General features: G+C 38.6%; 6 protein-coding genes across 6 annotated transcripts; 3 read left to right on the top strand and 3 right to left on the bottom strand.

Annotated features, from left to right (window-relative positions):
- Positions 1-9: 9 nt before the first annotated feature.
- On the bottom strand, positions 10-3846 carry LOC110842923. The gene is made up of 11 exons (XM_022088795.2): positions 3696-3846; positions 3425-3606; positions 3104-3332; positions 2728-3023; positions 2452-2637; positions 2121-2351; positions 1857-2046; positions 1638-1779; positions 1197-1565; positions 750-1107; positions 10-607 (listed from the first exon to the last, which is right to left on the bottom strand). The coding sequence occupies exons 2-11, from the start codon at positions 3584-3586 to the stop codon at positions 26-28; spliced, it is 2745 nt and encodes a 914-aa protein (XP_021944487.1). The 5' UTR covers positions 3587-3606; positions 3696-3846; the 3' UTR covers positions 10-25.
- Positions 3847-3920: 74 nt separating this feature from the next.
- Positions 3921-7042, top strand: LOC110842924 (methylcrotonoyl-CoA carboxylase subunit alpha, mitochondrial). Its single transcript, XM_022088798.2, has 10 exons — positions 3921-4155; positions 4223-4353; positions 4418-4668; positions 4758-4910; positions 4970-5041; positions 5107-5381; positions 5467-5640; positions 5720-6288; positions 6383-6568; positions 6634-7042. The coding sequence occupies exons 1-10, from the start codon at positions 4068-4070 to the stop codon at positions 6739-6741; spliced, it is 2007 nt and encodes a 668-aa protein (XP_021944490.1). The 5' UTR covers positions 3921-4067; the 3' UTR covers positions 6742-7042.
- A 1029-nt stretch (positions 7043-8071) lies between these two features.
- LOC110844019 lies at positions 8072-11221 on the top strand. The gene is made up of 7 exons (XM_022090101.2): positions 8072-8451; positions 8543-8867; positions 8947-9010; positions 9092-9208; positions 9277-9559; positions 9621-9720; positions 9794-11221. The coding sequence occupies exons 2-7, from the start codon at positions 8601-8603 to the stop codon at positions 10928-10930; spliced, it is 1968 nt and encodes a 655-aa protein (XP_021945793.1). The 5' UTR covers positions 8072-8451; positions 8543-8600; the 3' UTR covers positions 10931-11221.
- Positions 11222-11223: 2 nt separating this feature from the next.
- LOC110844020 (probable 28S ribosomal protein S23, mitochondrial) lies at positions 11224-12241 on the bottom strand. The gene is made up of 3 exons (XM_022090102.2): positions 12071-12241; positions 11819-11986; positions 11224-11739 (listed from the first exon to the last, which is right to left on the bottom strand). Exons 1-3 carry the CDS (start codon positions 12112-12114, stop codon positions 11307-11309), a joined length of 645 nt encoding a protein of 214 aa, XP_021945794.1. The 5' UTR covers positions 12115-12241; the 3' UTR covers positions 11224-11306.
- A 102-nt stretch (positions 12242-12343) lies between these two features.
- On the bottom strand, positions 12344-14169 carry LOC110843773 (protein pygopus). Its single transcript, XM_022089806.2, has 2 exons — positions 14036-14169; positions 12344-13940 (listed from the first exon to the last, which is right to left on the bottom strand). Exons 1-2 carry the CDS (start codon positions 14073-14075, stop codon positions 12523-12525), a joined length of 1458 nt encoding a protein of 485 aa, XP_021945498.1. The 5' UTR covers positions 14076-14169; the 3' UTR covers positions 12344-12522.
- Positions 14170-16142: 1973 nt separating this feature from the next.
- LOC118432909 lies at positions 16143-17127 on the top strand. Its single transcript, XM_022091480.2, has 2 exons — positions 16143-16598; positions 16698-17127. The coding sequence occupies exons 1-2, from the start codon at positions 16290-16292 to the stop codon at positions 17049-17051; spliced, it is 663 nt and encodes a 220-aa protein (XP_021947172.1). The 5' UTR covers positions 16143-16289; the 3' UTR covers positions 17052-17127.
- Positions 17128-17153: the final 26 nt, after the last annotated feature.

Below are 17153 nucleotides of genomic sequence, written 5' to 3'. Positions count from 1 at the left end.
TGTGCAATCTTTTAAAATCTGATACTTAATTCTCATACTTCGATTCCCGTCTGGTCATTTGCAACTTCTGTACCCATTCTTTCACTTGAGAATGCAGTGCGGCATGTCGATTGACGGAGAAGATATCCTTGTCCTTGTTTCTAGCCATGAGTTCATCAAACATTTGTTTGTATGTTTTTGGACGGTCGCTCACTCCAACCCTTCGTTTCAAATTTACTAATTTGCACCCAACAATGGTTCGCATAATGGCTTCCGTAAATTCTTTCGAAGTGATATTCTCGGAACATTTGGGTGGAGCTTCTTCTTGTTGAACTTTGGTTCTATTTCTATTTCTTTCCTCATTTTCGATAAAAGTAGTGACGCTATCCATGAATACTTTCTCCGGAATGTCGTCTGTCACCTCGGAATCTTCATACTCTTGGAGTTTGAAGTAGACCCTTTGCATCCAGAAATCCAGACAGCAATTCGAACCCTTGTCACGAAGCAAGAGGAAAAAATAAGGATCACCTTTGTCAAAGTGGAAAGAAAATTGGTCCACCGAAATTTGCTTGGATTGAAGGTCGAGTACGATGAAGCGGAGTGGTTCCATTACAAATTTTGGTTCTTCCTGTGATACAAAATTTAAAAAAAGTTATTCTTAGAATAATAATAATAATCTACTTTTATACTCCGATGAATATAACCTTACTTTTATAATAATAATAATAATAATAATAATTTCATTGTTTTATGTGAATATAAAAACTCACTTTATAACCATCATGCAAAACTCCTGGCGTTTTTATAACTTTGAAGGTGACCACGTTGTCATTTATCACGGCACCTAGTACATCTCGAGAACAAACACACATATGAGAGACAAATACATCTTCCGTCTTGCTCGATAAGCGATGATGCACTTCCTTCTCGAGAGATTTCAGAGCCCTCTTCCACGAGTGGAACATCCAAATTAAGCCGTCACCCCATGAAACTGCAAGAGCTTTGTGATTCCAAAACACATACAAGTCATACCCATAGCAGGCAGAGTAGCAAACATCAAGCAGGCTGCGTTCTTCCAACGCGTTGTGGTAATAGTATTGCGGATTTTGATGATGAACAGCGAATGCACTGTAGCAAAATAGACATCGAAATTAAAAGGTCGTCGCGTATAAACTAAACTAATAAATCACAATAACCAAATAAATATACAAACTTACGCTTCCTTTGTTTTATTAGAGGGAGAAGTAGATTTGAGCGTATTCGCATTTCTCATCGAAATTGTGTCAGTTCCATAGCGCATATTGATTAATTGAAGTTCATAGTAGAACTCACAGTCGTTGGCAAAATCCTGGCCAAAATTCTCCACGAGAAATTCTTCTGTAAATGGGAGCTTGTTTGGACCTGAGTTGTGCACTTTTCTCAAAACTGGTATAAAGTATTGGGTGTAGTTGCTCAAGAGATTCCAATAATCTCTGCATTTATGAATTCGTAAACTCTGAATCTTAGTAATTTCGTAGTGGTTACGCACTTTTGTAACCCTGTTAAACTCGACAGGGCTGGGGGAATGCCAGAGGACAAAAACATTCCTACAAGAAATTAATACAAGACTTAGGGATAATAATATACATACATTTTAAGTTCACTACTCGTTAAATTACTCATTGAAAGCCAGAATGGGTTCCATTTTGAAGAAGACTCCTCTATCATCGTCATTTGTTTGGGTGTCGTTAGAAAATAATGCCTCTGCATCGTCAATCGAGCGATGCTCGTAAACTAGTCCGGTCAGGTAGCTATCCACGGCTAGAATTTTAAAAAATTCAATAAATAATACTGTAATTAAAACTAATTATTAAATTAACTATTGTCAATTTTAGTACATCGGATGGTCGTGTAATTTCTGGATACGAAAAACAAGAGTCGATCAATTTCCGGAATTTTTTCTGTATCTGTCTGCTGGGTCGGATAGTACATCAGTTTAGAGTATAGCATTGGAGAGTCCTTATCGAAGTCACACACGGCTTCAGTGACTCGGTGTGCTTCGGGTTTGTCCAAATTGTCCATGATCAACTTTAATAAACAAATGAAAGCTTATTACTTTATGATTAATAAACTTTAAATAAATTTTACGATAATTTCAGTACCACAGGCAAATTCTTTTGATTGTATGTTACCATACTGAAGTAACAAAGTGATCCCAGCATGCCAACTATAACTTCAGGTGTTGAATAATTTCGAGTTGTCGAGTCTTTGTCTTTAACCATCTCATCAAACGTGGGATATTTTTGGTGAAACAACTGAATGTTGGTCTTGATTTTTCGTTCCAGCGCTGACATATTCTTAACGACCATCTCGCCATCCCTTAACTTGTGGATCTAAAATGAAAAATAAATTTGTTATGTATGATAAATATTTTATTATAAAAACATAAACGATTACAAAATGCGGTTATAAATAAATAAATACGCTCTTTACCCATGAATATTCTGCCAATACGATATCTTGACAATTGTGAGATTCTCGGGCATTATGCAAAGACCCCAAATTCATTCTTGGTCCCTTCCTAAGATTTATAAGCATATTACTGAAACTTGTCACAATTTCGTTCATGAGTTCACTTGGCATGTCTTGGTGGCAAGTTCGGCTCCAAAATAGTGGCAGCTGAAAAATAATTAATAAAAATACGAAATTGTAACGTTATGCGCACATGTACATTCTACAAATGCAGTTATCATTAAAATACTGAATCACCTTATTTTCCCTCATATTAACTTCATAAGCTTCCCACACCAAGTCATCCAATCCCAAACATTGTAAAGCATCACAAACCCGAAGGAATGAAATCCCATTTAACTTCTGAACAAGAATTTCCCAAGCTTCGAGTGGAAGTTGTGTTATTACACACTTATCGTTTTTAACACCATCATCAGTTTTTCCCTGGATATTCTCTTCATAATTCGATCCTAGTTGGCATTTAAGGAAATCTTGCGGCATCTCATGAAATGGATTCCACTTCAAATTTTTCACCACGGTTTCCCATTCTTTGTCTGAAATAAAGTTTCCAGTTTTAATCTACGTAATAATGCAATGAATCCTTAATTAACAATCTTAAAGTTTAAGATCTCACTAATTATCGTCGGATTTGCCAATTTCAATTTCAAGTCTGATTTTAATCGGCTCTGCTCGAGCAGAGGTAGTGCCAAAAATTCTTTAACGGGTCGATCCAGCCCAGCAAAAACCTTGTTCATATACGGGATATTTTTTAATGCGGCGATCTTATTCGTCGCTAAACGATGAGACTCAAGCTGACTGATATAACCAGCCGTGGGCCTAAGAGGGTCCCTCCGTTCCGGATCCTGAATTAAATCCACAGGTTTACAGTTAATTGTTGCAAATAAATATTTCAATATTCAATTAAACATCATTGAGTTTGTGTCCATCCACATACCTTTTCGTCATATATGCAAGGAATAGCAGACTCGTCCACAATTATGACACAATTTCCTGCCCCATCCATTAGATAGAACTTCTTATCTGTCCATGGCGGCTGATAATTACTCTTTGGGTTTAAAATCCCAGGAATAACTCGCTCCTGCTGTAACCGGAGCATTTTTACTGCGATATTTGAGGCTACAATGTACAAATTATTATATACAATAATTAATCACTAATTAACAAAAATTAATCACAAATTGAAACCATAAAATCAATTTGCTTACAAAATGCACCAAAACGATATGTTTAACACAACACCGTGTCAAATAGTAAAAGTATCTACATCTGTCGACATCTATTCGCCTAATGGCTTGGCGTCACGTCGACAATATTTCGTCAAGTTCGACAAAGATTAAAAAGTAAACACTGATTTTTTGTCCAAGATTGACTCAAAAAATCGTATTTACACGAGCTGCGTGAAGTTTACTCCAGTCAGCCGGGAGACCCAAACCGAACCTGCAGAAATCTGAGCAAGCAAGCAATCAACAAAATTTTGGAAAATTTTTTTAATTCTAATTACTTAATGTGCTAATAATAGCCAATTGTGTTTTGTTTTTAATTTAAAAGTTGGATAAGCCTTGGTTAAACTAAATAATATGGCAGGGCTTAAACAGATTTCCAAAGTTTTGGTCGCCAACCGAGGAGAAATTGCGTGTCGGATTTTCAGAACTTGCAAGAAATTGGGTAAGTGAAGTTAATTTAATATTTACTGGATAATAGTATTTACTAAAGATTTGATAATTTTGTATAGGTATTCGAACGGTAGGCGTGTTCTCTGAGCCAGATGCAAATTCACAACATGTTCACATGGCTGACGAAGCTTATCTTATTGGACCGGCTGCTTCTACAAAGTCGTACCTCAACCAAGATAAGATCTTTGAGGTTAGCTTATATTAAATAATATTAGCATGCATTGTGGGAATAATACAATTAATGTATTGGTTAGGTTGCTAAACGTTCCGGAGCACATGCGATTCATCCAGGATACGGTTTTCTTTCAGAGAACTCTGATTTTGCAAAAAAGTGTTCTGATCGCCAACTAATTTTTATTGGACCTCCACCCCAAGCTATTTTCGATATGGGGATCAAGTCAAAGTCCAAAGAACTCATGACTGCAGCTGGGGTACCAGTAGTGCCGGGATATCATGGTCAAGAGGCTGCAAATGATATGGAAGCATTAAAAAAGGAGGCGTTGAAGTGAGAATAAAAATTAACTAATGCAGTATTTAATTATTGTGTATTAGCAAAAGACACGTCGAACTAATGTGGGTGTGTCTCGGCTTCAGATTGGGATTTCCATTAATGATCAAAGCTGTGAAAGGTGGAGGTGGAAAAGGAATGAGAATTGCGAGAACGGCGGAAGAATTCCTAAGTCAAGCCCAATCCTGCCAGTCAGAGGCTGAAAAAGCGTTTGGAGATGGAGCTTTGCTTATCGAAAGGTGATAATAAATTTGTAATGCAGTCATTTGCAATATAATAAAGAATCAACATTTTCCAGGTATGTGGAAGCACCACGCCACGTTGAAGTCCAAGTATTTGGCGACTCTCACGGCAACTGCGTCTACTTATGGTACAGTTATGCTAATTTGTTGCAAATCTAGTCCCAAGACTCCGTCTAACTTTCACGATTCACAGGGAAAGAGATTGTTCAGTTCAACGAAGACATCAAAAAGTTATCGAGGAAGCCCCCGCCCTCGGTCTCACAGCAGAAACTAGAAAAGCCATTGGAACGGCTGCCGTCAATGCTGCCAAAGCCGTGAAATATACTGGTGCAGGAACCGTTGAATTTATAGTAGAGGGTCAGGATTTTTATTTCATGGAAATGAATACCCGGCTCCAAGTTGAACATCCTGTCACTGAAGCAATCACCGGTCTTGATTTGGTACAGTGGCAGCTCTTGGTCGCAATGGGTTAGTGGGATACTCTATTTTTTGTATAAATGGGAATAATTACAGTAATCCGGTAGAAATGAACAATAACATTTTTCGAATTAAGGCCATGAACTTCCCATTAAAAATCAGGATCAAATTCCCGGTCCATTCGGACATGCCTTGGAAATGCGAGTATACGCCGAAGACACCGCCGCTGGGTTTGTCCCTGCGCCAGGAAATGTGCACGCAATGCGGGTTCCAGGTGGGGATGCGCGTGTCGAATCTGCAATCATTGAGGGTAACTGAATTATGATTAATTTAGCTAATTTGTAAATACATACACTTTTAAGCATGTCAATTTAACTGTATAATTTCAGGGGACGATGTCTCTGTCTTTTATGATCCTATGATCGCTAAACTCGTCATTTGGGGAGAGAACAGATCTGAAGCCATCCGAAAAGCTGACCTGGCTCTGAGTCAATTTAACGTTGGAGGGGTCGAAACTAACATTGACTTTATGCGGAGAATCCTCCAAACGAATGCTTTCCGCAATACGATCGTTACCACAAAATTCATTGAGGAAAATCATGACGAAATCCTGGTGCTTAACGAACTGAGTGGACAACAACTTGCTTTGGCGACCATGGCTCTCTCCGCCATTCAAGATTACGACAAGAGCGAAACCATCGCCGGAAAGTTCCGCATGAACTCTGACTACAAAACAAAATTCAGTGTGAAGGACGGCGAAAAAAAGTTTGACATTGGGGTAATTTTCAACACGCAGGGGTCACAAAAGGTTTTTTCTATCGGGGACGTAGGAGAATGTCGGCTCATTAGGGTTACAAAATTGACTGAAATGTTTGAGATGGAGGTGCAAATTGGGAATAAGAGAGAAACAATCACGGCAGCTTTGTCAGCAGAAAATGTGTTGTCTGTATTTACTCCGGTATGCGTATATACATACACATGTGCTTAAATATTGTCATATTATACAATTAATTTGTAGATAATATCTTAATTACTCCTAATTATATTTGCAGGACGGATCCTTCAAAGTAGAAGTGCCAACTCTTGGGCCAAAGGATCGTGTAGGGGAGTCTGGCGACACTGCGTCCGGAACTGTTGTTTCTCCAATGCCAGGAACTCTGGAGAAAGTCTCTGTGAAGGAGGGTGAAAAAGTCACGAAAGGCCAACAACTTGGAACTCTTGTAGCAATGAAGATGGAGGTAATAATAGACTTTAAAATGGAAATATTACAATTGCTGATTACACAATTATTTTCTATTTGTAGCACGTGATCCGCTCTCCATACGATGGAACTGTGGAAAAGGTTCACCAATCTATGGGAAAGACTGTGGCTAAAGGAAGCAATCTTTTCACTGTGACTCCGTCAGCTTAAGTCTTTCGAAAATACGTTTCACTGCCAGCGGTGACTAAAATCATGAGCCTTTCCTTTAGCAGGCAACAAAGTGACATGACAATTAACATAGACTGTAGAAAATATGTACTTCTAACACTCCAAAAAATGAGAGAAATTATATTTTGAAAATTTCTAGCATAGTCTTAAGAATATTTTATTTGCTGATATTTTTAAGTGTATCAATCTTGTCAAAGAATTAGCGACTTCAAATGAGTGACTTGTTGGGGGAAGATTATGGAATCTGAGTGCCATAAATAAATGTCATAGTTGGAAAATTGTATTCAACGATGCTGATGTATAGCAATTTTAAAATGAGAAAGTCATGAGTTCTGTTTCGATACCAATTTTGCATGCTACTTACCATAAACTATTCTCCAAAAAATTCATATCCTACTATTGCGGCTCAATGCAAATTATGTATGTGCATATGCATGTATTTACCAATATAGAACAATTTGATTATACGATATGCATAATTTTAGCAATTTAGTCACTCACTGATGACTGAATACTAATTTTGAACTTGTGCATCATATCGTCGCGTCATTACATGAAAAATGACACCTCAGTACCTCATATAAGTTAGTATTACACAATGGGCACGAAATCCGTCATCAAAACCCATATAAATATACATATGTATTATGATGATTACAAATCTTTGCCCTGAAGGCAACAGTAATATTTCAGATTTCAATATTTTTTGTCCCTTCTCAGAATTTCATTAATTATTTCATTTCTTGCTGGACTACAATACAACGTTTCGCAATAACAAACGCTAAAAAGTTTGGGCAGCCGACCGACAGACAAATAACACGGCTGTGAAATACAGCTCTTTTTGTTCAGTTTATTGTCCGTCAATTAACGTTGATTGTGATGGGCACCCTCTTCATCTAATCTCTGCACCCTTCTTGACTCGTGTAGATTGGACATGGTAGTTTTTGGTTATACTCGTCACCACTTATTTGGTTGGGCAAAGATGCAATGATGATGGTTCTTCTGATTCTTCTTTATAACGAATAAGAATTATAGCAATCAAACTCGTTAAGTGCATTTATCCTTGGGTCTCGGTGGTCGTGGACAATAAGTAGTTGACTTCATACATATACACAGATTGTGCTCGTTTTTTAGTTGCATGAACTCACTAGATTCGTCGCTATGCTATAATCCTGCATAACGAAAAAAAAATTGGGTACCAGGAAAGAAGTCGTTAAAAATCTACGTATAATTAAAGGTTTCCAGATTCATTACGATTTACGATAGATACGATACGGACACGATTTTAGAGTCCAGTCACTCTTGCCGATGTCTTCTTAGCATATTGCATTTTGAGTGATTATTTCATGTGTCGTGGTCGTGGTACCAGTTCTCTGCATATTACACTTGACTTACGTTTGTCGTCTTTGTCTACTTATGTTGGTTATGAGTCACTTTTGTAATCTTTGAGTACTACTACCGTCTTAATATTTAGTTTACTTTGGTTGGATGGAGATGTTTGCATATTAAAGTCATGCATTATTTGTTGGATTGTCCATGTATGAGCAACCTGAATACATACAATATTTACTAGAAGTTGGAAGATTACAAAGATACAGTTGCGTTGAGAGGAAGAGAGAGATCGTTTTATGATGTGACCAGACCAGTACCAATTAATAAGTTAAAATCATTTGGAACAATCTCAATCGTTACGTAAGTATAATTGGCAGGCAATTGTGTTTTGTAACACGTTTCGAAAAAAATATGTATGAGAAATTATTGGTTTCCTGGTTTTGTTTTGCAGGTTTTTATTGCAACCGATCTGTCAAAGTACACCACTTCCGGTCTGGAGAAACACCACTATGGCTCGGTGGATACTAATCGGACTTTGTATCGGAACAGTAATCTCTGCCTCCATACCATTTATCAAGGCTCAGAAGATGGATGATAATGACGATCCGTCGAATGTAATGATATCCGAAATGAAAGACGCTCCACTCCGCTATGTCCGTGGCGTGTATGAAGTGCCCCAGCCCCCAAATGAGCTTCCTGTCATCTACGACACCTACTTTCCAGTAATTTTCGAATTTAATCTACCAAAGTGGGATCCTGCCTCGATGAAAATTCAAGTAGATAAGTCACATGAATATGAGATAATCAAAAGTTATTTAAAATTTAAATAAAAATTTATTTTTTAATTTTGAAAAGTTTTGGAAAGATCATAATAACTGCACCGAGTCCGAAAAGTTCTCAGATGGTTATCCATGCCCAAGTAATTTAACATTTCTTTAACAAAATTCTGAAAAATATTTACACACATGTATAAACCATTTCTTTGCTGGTGCATAAATAGTCATGCATCACATGAACACTCTGATTGCTAATTTTGCTGGAAATATGACCCTATGGAAAAATCTCTTCTTGGACGATCCACTCCCGAGCGATGAACATTCCTCCAGAGTTCTTTTGGGTATTAATAATTCATCTAAATTACACAAATATCTTGTGATATCTAATTAAATTAAATGGTTTAATCAGAGGATAATCCCGACCTTGACCTGCCCCTCGTCTTCTCTAGAAATTCCTCCCTCATCCTCGACCAAGAGTATTATTGCAGCAAAATAGTCCCCCATTTTACCAACTTTCAAACCAGTCGGGATCGTGTGGACGAATATTACAAACTTTTGGATAAGTGTGAAAACGACTTGGTTCCTGTCGTCGTAAACATGAGCGAGTCCACAGTCTCATTAGAATCCATGTATCATACCACATTTTCCTCATTTGTATCGGATTATTGGGACCGGTTGCCGTCCATGATTAGGTACATAATTAAGTAATAAATTGGTAAATCATGATTAGCAAAAGTTAATCTTAATGATTAGCAAACAGGCCGTCACCGTGAGTGTCTGGTCGAGTTTGGAATCTACCCTTCTTTTACATCAGTATATGGAGACCCAGAAATGGACGAATGCAATAAATTCAGTAAATGCTTTACTTTTTGGCTTACAGACAGCTACTTAACTTAGATTTTTAATTGTTTTTTTTAAATTTTTAGTGTCAACAAAGCCAAATTCCCTGGACATTAATCGACCATGACGCAATAACTTCAGCTATCCAAAGCCACACGCTCTTCGACTCGCACCAGTTGGCGATTCCCCTCACGGAAATGTCGAAATACTTTAAACTTCCCTTGACAGATTGCGTCTTCGTCGAGAAAGATACCCTCGTCGTGCGGGTTTTGATCCCGGTCCGATTTCACGCCAAGGAAGAAGAAGACTTGGCAAATAAAGAGATTAAATCAAAAAGTGCCTACAAAATTATCAAATTTGAACCCATCGTATTTCACGAGGATGGCGAATTCTGCTGGATTGATGGCATTCGAAACAAGAGATTCGTCACGGACTCTGCCCACGAGGGCAACTTATACGTCACCGAGTGCAATAGTGGCGAAGGGGAGCAGAAACTGTGTCACATTCCGATCAACCATTACTCCTCCCATGACGCCGCGGATCCCTGCGCCCAAGCGCTTTACACTGATTCGGAACAGGAAATTGTTGAATCATGCGTCATCAAGTGTCTCCCCGTGGACAAGAGACACTTTAATTTCAAATACTTCAACTTTGCCCATACATTTGATGACAACTTTATCTACTCTGTGGCAGATGACGAGCTGGCCGTAAAGATCAAGTGCGAGGGGAAGAAACCCTTTAAAATTGGAAGGTTAAACTATGCAGCGTGGAATTTAACGCTGCCCTGTGGTTGTGAGATTACAGGAGGAGGTCCAACGATCCATTTTGAAATCGCGTCCCCATGTCATGATAACTTTATTGTGGAAAAAATAAGGCCGTATCATTGGAGAAATATTTCAAAAAAGGGGAATAAAACGGTGACATCTTCCGCACAGGCAGCCTCGTCGAGTGGTGGTTTTAGATTTAACAGTGCCAGGACAGAGGATGAGTTTGTGGAGTTATTAGATCAGCGGTATGGAGCTTATACGCTGCATTACGTGACTCTCTGGGTGATTATCTTAGTCTTATCGGTGACCGTGGGATTGTTGAGTTATTTCGTGGTGCAGTTGAGAGAGTGGAGAAAACACGAGTTGTTCAGAGAAAGCAGGCTCATTTACAGTAATGTCGACAACAGGGAAGATTTTCAAATGGAAGGGCCTGCAGCGCAAGTATCGAGGTACTGATAATGTACTAAATTTTACACCAGGAACGTATTATAACAATCATAATAATATGTAATAATTAATTATTTACTGTACATATACATATTTAAATATTTGTACCGTAAAAGTATGTGTTTGTGATAAATTGTGTCAGTAGTAATTTAGGACGAATTTTATGTTCAAATCTTCAGTGCCATATTTTAACCATTATTTTTAACTGGTCTAATTTACAATTAGTGCAATTCTACGTTTTATATAATTCTAACGAATTTTTGATGGCCAATAAAAATAAAATGCTCATTATAGAAAGGAGATAATTAATTATAACCTTTATTTACCTGTACAAACTAATGAGTGAATAACTCTAAAAAATTCTCTAAGTCTTATTAAATCTAAGTTATTTTTCGTCACCTTTTTTGACCTCTTCACTCTTTTGTTGACTATTTGTCTCCTGATTAGATTTCGCCTCTTCGAAAAGAGCCCGTAACGATTCTCGTGTGACCAAGGTCTTTGTCAAACGACCACCACTACTGCGCCCTAATATTTCGGAGGATACGCTCCCATCTTCTTGGACGTCAGAGGCATGTAAATGATCAACGTCACTCTGATAATTCTCACCTTTTGATCTTTCTCGTTGTTGGTACTTTGGTCGGGTGGATCTATACTCTTCTGCGACGGAATTAAAAACTTGGTCCGATGTCCAGTCTGGATTTTTAGCCTGAACTTCCTCATATTTAGAAAGGAAGGCTGTACTTGTATCTTCAAATGCGGGGTCGCCAAGTTTTCTCGGTTTTCCGTCCGGATTTAAGCCAAAGGTTTTGTAGAAGCGACTGAATAAAATAACATGTTGTCTATATTTTGAACTTTTTGCACGTACGTATGTATGTAAGTGGTTATGAGTTATCTTACGCTCTTATTCTGTCCTCTTTGTATAAAATATTTGGAATTTGTTCAACCGTGATGGAGGGCTCTCGGTCAATATGAGGTTCATATTTTGGAGGAAATACTCGGTAAACGTCATACCAGACTGGACGATCTTGATATTTAACTGCTTTTGATTTTATAAGTCCGGCAGTCCTGTAAAAATTAATCAACAATTTAATTTGTGATGTTCTAACTTTTCATATTATTGACAAGTGTGAATCAATCACAGTTCTTCACCTGGAGAAAATAGTGCCAATCTTATCCAACCTACTTCCGGCCATTGTAGAGCCGTAATTAGGGAACAAATGTAAATATTCGTTGCAAAAAGATTAAAATTTACCAAACAATTAGGAACTTTTCTAAAACCGGTGCAACACTAAAATCTCAATCTCGTGAGAATCCTTCATCCCGGAATTTACATTCCCATCTTTCCCATCTCAATCTGCCTCCTCACCCTCACCGACGTGTTCAGAAATCATGAACAAATTCAATACTTTGTGTAACGATAAATTTGAACGAAAACGCTTATCTTTATTTATCTAAAAAAATATTTGGCATTTCTAGCGTCGAGAAACTCCTCTTTTTTCCAGGTACGTACATATTTAGATGCAGCAGAATTAACAAGTTAACAAACATTGAGACAAAATTAAAAATGAGACCACATTCTGACATTACAATTTTATGAATTATTAGTAATCAAAGTCGTGACTTGGTGGTGGTGGTGGTCCTCGAGGTCCACCCTGCAGATATCCGTGTCTTGGTCGTCGGAGGAGTTGCATGGGTGAAAAGTCAAACGAAGGATGACGTTGTCGCCGTGGTTTGGCGACATATTCGGCGGCCGATGGAGAAGAAACTTCTTGCAGGAAGGTTGGACCTCGTGGAGGGCCGCCGCCACCAAATGGCGACGATTGTGGTCCTGATTCAGGAGAATATGCGAAATGTTGAGGGGGTGGTCCACCTGGTCCTCCTCCTAAGGAATATGAGACAGGGCCTCCAGAATATGGTGAGAATTCTTCCGGACCACCACCAAGACCTTGAAGATTGTATACGGGTGGACCCCTTACTCCCTGAGGGGAAGGTCCTCCTGCTTCCAACTCTTCAATGTTGTACCGACCATCAGGTCCACCAGGTCCGCCTCCTCCGTACATGATTATAGGAACATCTCCTCCCTCTACGGAAGCAGATGATTGTGTCGATTTTGTAGTTTTTGAAGGAACTCCTTTCGTCACGCCACGATTAGATTGACCAAGTGTGTGAACTGGTTGGTTGAAGAGGTATGGGCTTGGTCGTGGCGAGTGGGATACACCGCTGGGTCCGAAACCGAAGGGGCCCGATAGACCACCGCCATGTGGGGGTCCGGATAGACCGGGATATACCCCTCTAAATTCCAAAGGTGGTCCTCGAGACGATCCTCCTCCTCCTTGAGGGGCGGCTTCGACACCACTTTGAGCATAGGGCGATGGACCTTCTCCCAATTCAGAAGAGTATGGACCAGGCTGGCCGAATGGAGACGATGACAATAATACTTGGCCACCAGCTTGAGAGAAGGGGGATGATACTCCACCTTGTGCGTATGGCGAGGCTGGACTTCGAGAATAAAGCGATGGACCACCACCGCCCACTTGAGAATATGGCGACAAACCAGCTACTTGGGTGTATGGCGATGGACCAGCACCTCCACTTCCATCCCCACCCCCACCACTAATTTGTGCATAAGGGCTTTCTTCATACACTGCCTGAGCATACGCTGGTGGGAGGGCACCCCCCTCGGCGACATCTTTCCCAACAATAGTCTCCGGTACTTGTAACTCTACAGCTTGTTGGATCACGTCACCTCCTCGATAATTCTTGAGTGGAGACTCAAGCTGTTGGAGTTGCTGTTGGGCGTAGGCACCTTGCAGCGGTTGATAAACGACACCCCTTGATGGCTGGTCTTGCTGATAAGAGAGCGGTTGAGTGGCATACGCACTTCTAACAACTTGACCTAGTCCGGACGGTCCAACTGGAGTTCCGGAACTCAAAACTTTCAAAGCTGGCGACGCATAGGCTCCCACGACGCCTCGGGCATCTCGAGTCATCAGGTTGGGTTGAACTGCGCTCAACACAACTGCCAGACACATAAATACATACGTCAGTTAGTCACAAATTTTAAAATAATAGTTGAAATTTTGAATAAAAATTATTATGTAAATATTATTATACCTGACAAGCAGAACGGAAGTAGTCCTAAAATTTTCCACATTTTAAAACAGTTTCCTCCGTAAATTATCTCACTAAAAATGACCTCGTCCCTCTACGACGCCAAACCAACTAATAATTTTCATTTCCGATTCGAAGCCATCTTTTATACATTCACACCACTCTCCGTGAGATATGCTTATTTAGCTAAAATTCAGATAATTGCAATTTGTATCTGGTTTTATTAGTTTGCTATATCATCATAATGCTAAAAAATGCTGCATGTGCGGCATACTATGTATACATATCTGCCTCTAGCACAAACAAAGCAAAAAACTAGAATCCCTTTTTGTCATGCCAAATCTGATCGAATAATTTGAAACTTGCAGGGCACATAATGCACATAAGTGAAGAATCGCGTCGCCTCCCGTCATGTCGAGTGGACTAATTCAATTCATACGAGATATGATGAACTGCATTTCCTTCCTGTCCGTCCCTTATGAACGCTTTGACCATTGTTTGGTAAGAAATACCAAGACTACACGTTCCTCCCTACCAAAAAGTGATTGACTTGACATGAAAAGTACATCTCGCTCACTCAACAAAAGGACCCAAACCACCAACCAAACGCTGTACTACACCAATTCGATAATTGGTCTGGTTAGTGCATCCACAAAGAGTAAAAAAAACTGGCAAGAAGTGCATTTTGATGCAGAATGCACTCCAAATTCTAATCCAATCAATTCTACGTGCGTCTTTTACGAGAATTTTGATCAAATTATCTTGAAATTAAGAAAAAAAAACTGGGTTTGCTTGTTCTGTTCTTGCTTCCTTTCTTCCTTCCTCTTTGGTTTTATGGCGTAGTATTTATGATATAATGATATGCTATAAGACATCAAAGTTAAAGCAATAATCATGCAATGGTAATAATTTTGTCAACAGTTTTTAGTACCTACGCATCATGATGCTGTAGTGCCTACCAATAGCTGGTTGTTTCTCATTTCTAATCTCAATTTCTGAATTTTGACAAAAAACAATACTGCTGGTGATGCTTTGTCAGTTGGCATGCAATCTGATCATTAACTGGGACACGACATTTGGTTTTGGTTTTAGCGTCCCATTTAGCAAAAGAAGTGTGGATAAGATAAGAACGACTGTCACCACAATAATAATACTTTTGTATAGCATTTTACATTACGTTACAGATCAGAAAATTAAAACTTCCTCAAATTGCCATGATTTTTTTTCGGTAAAAAATATGTAGATACATAATTTTGCAAGTAAGGAAAGATGACACAAAATTTGCAAATCTGGATGTAGATAGCGTTGTTTGAAATTATAGTTTTTTTGTGGATACTATAAACGTGTTGTTTTCATTTGCATATGTATGTAGATGGATTTAGATGTTATTTAGCAAACATGAGACGCAAACTTCTCCATGCACTACTGATTTCACACCAAGACCAAGATTAATTCACTTCCGACAAATTTGACATCTTTCTTTACAAAACAATATTATTACATTATTTTGTGTGTACCACTTACCACTTGTGTGAGAAGTATATATGCAAGTATGTATGTACGTACATAAGTATGTACAAGTATGTAACTTATGTATAATGTAAGTATGATTATGTACATATTAATGTTACGTAATAAATATGTATAGCAATGCGATGAAATTATTTTGGTGGTTTTTAGTTCGTTTTCTTATCATCCTGTTATGTAACACGCTAACCTGTGACGTGATTTATCAAAAATGTTATGGATGTTATAATTTTAATAACAAAAATCAATTCGCATATTCTTTAGAAGGAGATTCGTTCAGTGCTATGAATAAAGCATGGAGAATCCGCATATGTACTGTACAACTATTGTCAACACTGACTCAAAATTGTCGGTCAAAACTTCGAACGGAAATGGTGAATAGATTAATGCATATAGGTTATAAAAATCTTCCTAAATGGGTCTAAAATAAGGGATATGAATAAAGGTTAAAGTACTCTAAAAGGGTTGCACAACAATGGTCAAAGTTATTTTACCTACTCATAAAAAGGGTTCCAACTATTTTAAGAAAAACAAAAATAAACTTTCATTTGAGAGACGAAAATAAAAGGGTCACTGAATTTGTGTCCATCAATCTACTTTATATTTAGTAGATGACGAATTAAAACGGGTTTAACGCACTTAAATTTGAACAGTCTCAAAATAGAGTAGTTTCATAAAACACCAACTTTTAGTCCGATACAATAAGTTGAGACTTATTACTCCATTAAAAATGCATCCCCAACACTTAATCCCCTCCTTCCTGATCTCCCTCCTCCTTCTGAATATCCCCCCAATTTTCGCCGAAGAAATTACCCCCGCTGACCATGAACCCCACGACGACGCCAAGGATACAGTTTCCGTTCGTCTCATCTCTCCAAACAGCACAACTTCGATTAAAGTGTCGCCAGAATTTGTCCAATTTCTTCACCAAGACGCACAATCCTTGCTAAAAGGATTGAAAGGGGCTGGTTGCACGCGTCGCTGTGAAGACACGCTTTATTACATTCGACGATTGCAGCGAGAAAACGAGTATCGCTCTGTGAGTGAATTTTTCACCATAAAATAATTTTTAAAAATGTTTAAATTTTTTTTAAATTTCGAATTGACCAAAATTTGATAATTTGTTCCATGCATACAGCTCTACCAACTCTACTACTTTCTCAGCGTGACGAGAAACTGTTTCTGCTACGATTATGAATTCCTAGATTCCGATGTAGGAACCAGTACCAACTTTGAGTGGAACGTGGACACCGCTTATCACCACCGAGAGAAGAACAATAACCTTACTCGGAACAATAATCACGGGAATGGTGGATGGAGTAGTGGTGGGGGTGGGGGTGGGGGTAATGATAACTATTATGATAATAATAACCGCTGTACATGGGAAAACCTGCTTTACTGGTTGATCAAGCTTATCGGGGCTGGAATTTCTGACTTGAGAAGGGTTGATCTTCGAGATGTTTGCATCGACAGTATTTGTCATCGTTATTAGTTAACTTTCACCACAATTTTATCATTCATCATGATAATAATAAATGAATAAACGATAAGTTTTTATGGAAATCCTACTTCTTAGCGGAGGGTTGCATAATTT

This window comes from Folsomia candida, unplaced genomic scaffold, assembly GCF_002217175.1.
Source record: "Folsomia candida strain VU population unplaced genomic scaffold, ASM221717v1 Fcan01_Sc002, whole genome shotgun sequence".
Lineage (NCBI taxonomy): Eukaryota > Metazoa > Arthropoda > Collembola > Entomobryomorpha > Isotomidae > Folsomia > Folsomia candida.
This window is presented reverse-complemented; position numbering and strand designations above follow the sequence as displayed.